The sequence below is a fragment of the Rana temporaria genome, chromosome 1 (assembly GCF_905171775.1).
Source record: "Rana temporaria chromosome 1, aRanTem1.1, whole genome shotgun sequence".
In the NCBI taxonomy this organism is placed as follows: Eukaryota; Metazoa; Chordata; class Amphibia; order Anura; family Ranidae; genus Rana; species Rana temporaria.
In genome coordinates, this window is record NC_053489.1 from 173,615,609 (window position 1) to 173,623,483 (window position 7,875).

The window sequence follows — 7,875 nt, forward strand, 5'->3', positions numbered from 1 at the left end:
ACCTAACAAGTTACTTTATGATGCCCTGGACATTTGTACATATAACTGGACTAAATTAGGGTTTTATATCTGTATTGTGGTCTGTATTACCCATTCACATTAGTTTACCGAATACCATGGCTTTGGAACTGACACATTTCAGTGTGTCCCCAAGATAGGCAAAAGTACTTGAAAAAGATTGCTGAGCCTGCCAGCCATGAATTCCTAAATACCAAAGCTGTGTTTTAAGTACATATTTTGCACTGTGAACTGATGTATAAATAAAAAAACAAAACAAAAGGGCATCAGAATTAAAGGGGGTTGTAAAGGTTCCTTTATAAGTATAAATGTTATACTTACCTCCACTGTGCAGTTCGTTTTGCACAGAGTGGCCCCGATCCACGTCTTCTGGGTTCCCTCAGTGGCTGTCTCGGCTCCTCCTGCAAAAGCTAACCCCTGTTCTGGGAAGCTCTCTCCCATGGGGGTTAGCTTGCGGACACGCTCCCGTGTGATACAGTGGCGGCCATAGCCATCAAGTGCATCATTTAGACCCACTGCGTCATTGATTTGATTGACAGCAGTGGGAGCCAATGGGTGCGCTGCTATCAATCTCCAATGAAGAGCCACCTCAAGCTGGGGGAAAGCATTGCGGGATCTTCTCCACGGAGTTTCGTGGCTCAGGTAAGTAAAATGGGGGGGCTAGGTGGCCCGAGAGTGCAAGGTGTTTTTTCACCTTAACGCATAGAATGCATTAAGGTGAAAAAACACAAAGCTTTACAACCCCCTTGTGGCTATAAACTGAGCAAACTTTCTGTTAAAAAATAAATAAAAAAGAAGCAAACTAATCGGGTACATTAAGGACCAGCCAAAGATAGATCTTCAGCTAGACAGATATTGTAATATAGGGCTGCAACTAACGATTATTTTCATAATCGATTAGTTGGCCGATTATTGTTTCGATTAATCGACTAATCGGATAATCTTAAAAAAAAGTGTGGTGTACAATTTAGTTTAATATGTAAATAAAAAAAAGGCAATTTATTCTTAAATATCCATATGCAGTGGTAAATATAAATAACCAACTACAGTAATTGTAATGCCTTCTATTACCTCCACTTTCTCTGGGTTCAGATGCTAATCTTCCCTGCACAGAGTCTTTAAAATGTTTTTTTTTTTTTTTTAAACAAACTCGTTATACTTACCTGCTCTGTGTAATGGTTTTGCACAAAGCAGCCCAGATACTCCACTTCTGGGGTCCCTCACCGATGCTTCTGACTCCTCCTGCCTTCAGAGTGCCTCAATAGCAAGCTGCAAAGTATAGTATAGAGCACCCGCTATAGCAAGGTAAAAAAACTTCTGCCTTTAGAACCACTCACTCACTGCCTAGGACTACATGTCCCATGAGGCATTGCTCCTCACACTCTCAAATTCTCAGGCACTTAGGGCCAGATTCACGTAGAATTAAGATCCGACAGTGTAAAACAATTACACCTGTCGGATCTTCTGGCTATCTATGCGTAACTGATTCTTTGAATCAGTCGCATAGATAGAAACAGAGATATGACGGCGTATCAGGAGAAACGCCGTCGTATCTCATTTGTGAATCTGGCCCTTAGTGACATCATATGGATGGTGTACTAAGCTGTATGTGTGCTGCACTGTATTTCCTGATATGTAAACAAATAATGCATACTATATGCAGGCCAACTAATCAACTGGCTGATTAATCGATTATGAAAATAGTTGCCAACTATTTTCATAATCGATTAGTTGTCGAATAATCGATTAGTTGTATCAGCCCTATTGTAATACCATCATCCATTTTTATATCCATACCCCACTTTCCTGTTAAAGCAGCATTTGCCTGAATAGAACAGTGCAGTCCATTCAGCACCAGGTTGACCACACTCTCCAAGACACTCTATAATCTAACAGACCTGGTCAGACACACATTCTTTTCTCATCATTACAAGTCTATGTGAGGATGCTTGTGATAAGGAATATGGGCTTTACTAATCTATACATATAGCATGCATATAGCTCTGGAGTGTAAGGGCATGAAGTGTACATACAGTAAGAGAAAATTGTATTTTAAAGAATTTCCAAGCAAAAAGTAATATAACACTGTATATGACGTTGTAGCTGTAGAGAATATTTTCCCTTATTTGACCTATACAACACCATTTTTTATAGTTTTTCATGGCGATGACAATGCATGTAATTATATTTAGTATTCTGTGAGCTCCTATGGCAGTGATGGCGAACCTGTGGCACGCGTGCCACAGCCGGCACGTCGAGCCCTCTCTGTGGGCACGTGAGAAAATCCTGTACTGACTCGGTATATCGCGTTCACAGCTCCCCTTCACATAGAACTACATCTCCCATAAGTCTCTGGAGCCAGGGATGATGTGTCTAGGATGGGCGTGGACGAGATGAAGGGTTGCTCCGGGTTGGATGGCAGGCGGAACATGTGGTGGGGATTGAGCCAATGGGGGGCCGTGTCTAGAATGGGGCGTGGACGAGATGAAGGGTTGCTCCGGGTTGGATGGCAGGCAGAACACGTGGTGGGGATTGAGCCAATGGGGAGCCGTGATGGTGCCTACTGAAGCTGCCCAATCACAGGCCGTTCTTATGCCCGGGAACTGACTGAGTCGGCAGATGCATTGGAGTGCTGTGGCAATCGTTAAAGTAAGTGTACATGCTGTGTGGGGAATAAATGTGTTTAGCTGTGTACACTGTTTCTGTGCCTCTTCAAATAGAATCTATTCCTTGGGGACTTTTTTTCTTCTTGTTCCCAACATTGCCACAAAATATGGAATTGTATGGTCAGAATAATGTTGTTTATATGCTGTCTGTGTTACAGCAGATGTCTCATGCTGTGTGTTGGCTATTCAGGTTTATCTGGCTGGAAATGCCTGCTAGATTTTGCAGAGATCACTGCAGTATAGTGTGAGATGTAAATACATATAGTTTTTGTCCCTGCCATCCCCCTGTATTTCATGATACCAGAGTCACATGACAGACAGTCCAGAATCACTGGCATTATACAGAGAGGTGTAGAGATGTTGCTTGGAGTTTGCATTTGACGTGCATTGAACTGCATAGGCATTGTGAGTGAACCATTGGTAAAGCATTGCTACAGTTGTCTTTGAATGTACACTTTCAGAAGGATGTTTCCTGGACATTGAGGACTATGAATGTAGTCAGGAATGAGAGATTTTCTAAGTAGTCTTCTGCTACAGCAATGCAGGGCAACCAGTATGTCGTCAGCTGGAGTAGAACTACAGATCTCAACATGCCTTAACCAAAGAGAGCATAATGTGTGCCAGCAGGGAATGGGGGGACTGGGAAGTTCTGCTGCAGCTGTAGAGTTGCTGGTTGCATGTCACCCCCTGTAACAGGATTTGTTTATCATCCAGCCAGTGCTTCTACTGAACAACTAGTAATTTAAAGTACACCTGTCATGCAACTTGAGTGTATTGAATATTAATGTATAGTTAGAATAGTGATACTGATTGCACAATGCTAGGACAGCTTCCAAAAAATGTAACTTTTGTCAAATGTGTTCTAGTTTTAGATCTTCTTGTACAAAACACAGACTACATAGTGAATACACAATGATTTTTGATGTGTCCCATGTTCACCCCCAGACATCATATCCCACGCTCATCAAGTTCTGTATATGTTGGCACTTTGGAATGAATACGTTGATTTTGCGTTGCAGTTTGGGCACTCGGACTTAAAAAGGTTCGCCATCACTGTCCTATGGGGACTTTGGGGGAAGGGGAAGAGACAAATGGTTGAATCAGTAGTTGCGTACAACAGACGGGTTTTTCTTCAAATGTTATCGATGCATATTAAAAGAAAAGTATTACCGGTAACTACAATTCCTTAAAAAAGAATGGCAGTGCTTTGTTCTGTACTTTCATGTCTCTAGCAGAGTTTTTCCGTCTGCTCACATTCCAGAACCATAATATAAGTAAACAGAAGGAGATAATTATAAAATGGCAAAGCAAACACTTTCGTCATTCCAGTAAGTCATAGCCAGACTCTTGTGCGGTCAAACTGGTAAAATGCCATGATGTCTTGTATGGATCAAGAAGCATCTGAGTTTAAAGAATAATTCATTCTAAAACCTAAAACATTAACCACAGCCACAGTACAAAGCAGTGACAGAAATACTTGAAAGTCTCTTTTTTTTCCTTGTATTCAGCTGGATGAGCCAGTGCTACCAGAAGAGTGTAAAGACCATGTACCCCTGAAGTGCCCCATCCTGTCTCCAGCCTGTTCTCTTGGTCTACAGGAGCACTGGTTTCTAACAGAAAGCAGGCCTGTACTTTTGCCATGCAGGGCAAAATGACAAAATCCAAATATGCCCCTCTCCCCCTAGCAGCAGAGGAGTGAAGGAAAGGCCTGTGCTGCCGGGAAGGGGGACATTGAAGCATACTTGTTGCTTTGCCCTGTTGGATGAGTTTGCTTGAAAGCCAGCACCAGTAAGTCAGAAGTCAGCGTTCTTATAGGCTACACAGGTGAGGGAGGTATAGGCAGAGGGTGGCAAAACTCAATTTGGCAATCTGTCAGGATGGCACAGTGTCACGAATACTACATCTCCTGTGTGCCCAACTGTGTTCACTGGTTCCTTAGACTGAAGCACAAGACACAGTAGTGACATAAAGGTCCGAAGAACAACTGAGTGCAGCAGGGGACACTTTAATGACACTCCCAGACATTTTGGTTTCTAAAGTGACTTAAGTTGGCACTTCTTCTTCATCATAGCTGCGTTCAGGGGCTCAGGCATCAGGAGAACTGTCTTCTTTACAGATAACTTATTAACATATATTTGGATTTTTAATGATCAATTTTGTGGTTGGACTAGATGGACTTGTGTCTTTTTTCAACCTGACTAACTATGTAATTTAAGGGATACCTGTACTGAGAAAGATATCTAAATGGCCATCACTAATTTCTGAAATGGTAGGCGCATGTTCCTGTCTGATTTGCAATCTCAATTGAAAAAGAAAAAGAGAAGTCCCGATGGCACCACCCCTGGCACAAAAGATCCCTCTGATATTTTGATATTGATTTTTAGCTTTGCATTGATGCTTGGCATATATTATTATTATTATTATTTTTTTTTTGAACAAGCTCTGCACAATTATTAGATATTTGGCAATGGCATGTGGCTGTTTTTTCATTTAATGTTCTCATTTTCTGTTTTATAATATTACAATAATTCATTCCTTGTGTTAAAGTACAGTTTGATTTTTTTTTTTAGGCCATTACAGCAGTCTCTCCCGGATTTATTAACTGCTTGGCATACGGATGGACGCAACACGTGCTACGGAGCTTAAAACAAAAAGGCTGTCGGGATGTGGACACACAGACTCCTCTCCTGCGCTCACAGAAAAAACTGTATGCCAGCATGCACACCTCTTCCACTGACTTCAGACCAAACACAGTATCAGCACTGTGAGGACTACATTAGGCAATGCTGAACAATTATAATGGCGGCCTCTAACCTGTCCATAAGGATTTAATGGGTTTCTGCCATACTTGACAGACTTGAAAAGTGAACTGCACAGAAGCTATAAGGAGATATCAGAATGCCTATTTGAATATACATGCAATCATAATCATCACTGGGGACATGGTCATGGTCTGCTTATAGAACATTGTAGGCTTTCTTCCTTGTTTTAGTATTCTGAAAGTTGTCAGCAATTTGTTGAACATGCGGGACAATGAGTGTTGGTTGCCCAGCAGTGCATTTTGGCCTTTCTTTAATAGCTGATGTCAAAGCAATGATGTGATATAAAACATAACAACCAATCAAAAATCAGCTGTGAACATTACACTTAACCTGGTAAAACTAGTAACTGAGTGGCTGTTAAAGGTTTCTATAATTTATATTTTCTGTATATAATAGCACATTTTTGTTAATACATAAGGGTAGTCATATGCATGCTGTATGTGACTATAACATTTAATATTTATTTTTATTACAGCCCTAGGAAACCTGTTCTGTGGCACATTGCATTTTAGACATTAGGTCTTGGCACTGTCTACAGCAGTAACATGTGTTACCTATGTCCGACTCTGGTCTAAAAAACCTGAGCATGCCAATATAATTCTATTGCACTTTTCTGCATATTATAATAGACTGAAACCTAAACTAAATGAAGTGAGGCTGCTCTGCACTATGACACCATTGGATTCCTTATTTAGCAATGTACAGTGGGGAAAATAATTATTTGATCCCCTGCAGATTTTGTAAGTTTGCCTCACTGACAAAGAAATGAAGGGTCTATGGGCCAGATCCACAAAGAGCCGGCGTAACGTAAAATTTCCTATTTAAGTTACACTGCCTTAAAATTTCTACCTAAGTGCCCGATCCACAAAGCAATTACCTAGAAATTTTCGGCTGTGTAACTTAAATTCCGCCGGCGCAAGGCGTTCCTCTTCAAATGGGGGCGATTCCCATTTAAATTAGGCGCGCTCCCGCCGTACTGCGCATACTCGTGACGTCATTTTCCCGACGTGCATAGCGCGAAATTACGTTACACCGAGCTTTGTGGATCGCGTCGGGTCAATAAAGTTGCGTCGGGGAAAAAAAAGATACGGGGAAAAAAAAGATACGGCGAAAAAAAAAAATTTAAAACAAAAAAAAAAACGCGTCGCTGGACAGAAGGGTCTACTTTTACAAGGTGTAAACAGTTTACACTTTGTAAAATCAGCCCTAATTTTACACATGCAAATTAATGAAGAGAGGATAAGGGTGACTTCTGGAACCTCAATAAGGTGATCGGATGAAGACTCCTTATAAAACAGTCAAGTATCCTTAGATAGAAGTACAAACCGCTCACCTTAGCAGATGGACCTGTGGGTGAGCAGCAGGTCAAATGCGCTGTCCCTCTAATAAGGGGGTATTATAAGATGATAACGGTGCCTCCTCGGTCGATCCTTTTCTCCAAACCGACTTTCAGTGGCGGATGGTCATCTGGTATACTCTCATGTAGTTGAATGGCATGAAAAAGTATAAAGTAGACACATAGTGCTCTCCGTATAGTAACCAAAATGCAATAAATTTATTTAAAATAAAAGTACTCACAAAAGAGGCACTATATCCTAGTGCATAGAATATGAGCATATATCGATAAAATACCAAGTAGGTGGCTGTCCTGACATCAAAAATGGAAGCCTCCCGCACGCGTATCGTCCCAAGGTACAGGACTTCTTCAGCGGATCTGTCCTGTACCTTGGGACGATACGCGTGCAGGGGGCTTCCATTTTTGATGTCAGGACAGCCACCTACTTGGTATTTTATCGATATATGCTCATATTCTATGCACTAGGATATAGTGCCTCTTTTGTGAGTACTTTTATTTTAAATACATTTATTGCATTTTGGTTACTATACGGAGAGCACTATGTGTCTACTTTATACTTTTTCATGCCATTCAACTACATGAGAGTATACCAGATGACCATCCGCCACTGAAAGTCGGTTTGGAGAAAAGGATCGACCGAGGAGGCACCGTTATCATCTTATAATACCCCCTTATTAGAGGGACAGCGCATTTGACCTGCTGCACACCCACAGGTCCATCTGCTAAGGTGAGCGGTTTGTACTTCTATCTAAGGATACTTGACTGTTTTATAAGGAGTCTTCATCCGATCACCTTATTGAGGTTCCAGAAGTCACCCTTATCCTCTCTTCATTTTGATTAATTATTTGTTTTTTGGACTTTCATCATTTTGTTAGTAGCACTGCACTGCTTTTTTTTACATACTCTGACCAAGGACTTATTGACCCTCAGTGTTCAGCAGCTTTGTTATTGTTTTGTCCTTTGCGCAGTCTGCTCTCTCTATTCAAATGCAACTTAATACTTACGGAGAAAA

General features: G+C 41.2%; 1 protein-coding gene across 1 annotated transcript in view; it reads left to right on the top strand.

Moving 5' to 3' along the window:
* TMEM116 (transmembrane protein 116) overlaps positions 1–6,278 on the top strand; it is a 90,150-nt gene extending 83,872 nt beyond the window's left edge. Inside the window, exon 11 of the mRNA XM_040346257.1 lies at positions 5,255–6,278. Coding sequence (XP_040202191.1) covers positions 5,255–5,452 — 198 coding nt within the window. The 3' untranslated portion in view covers positions 5,453–6,278. The remainder of the gene's footprint in view (positions 1–5,254) is intronic.
* The last annotated feature ends 1,597 nt before the right edge of the window (positions 6,279–7,875 follow it).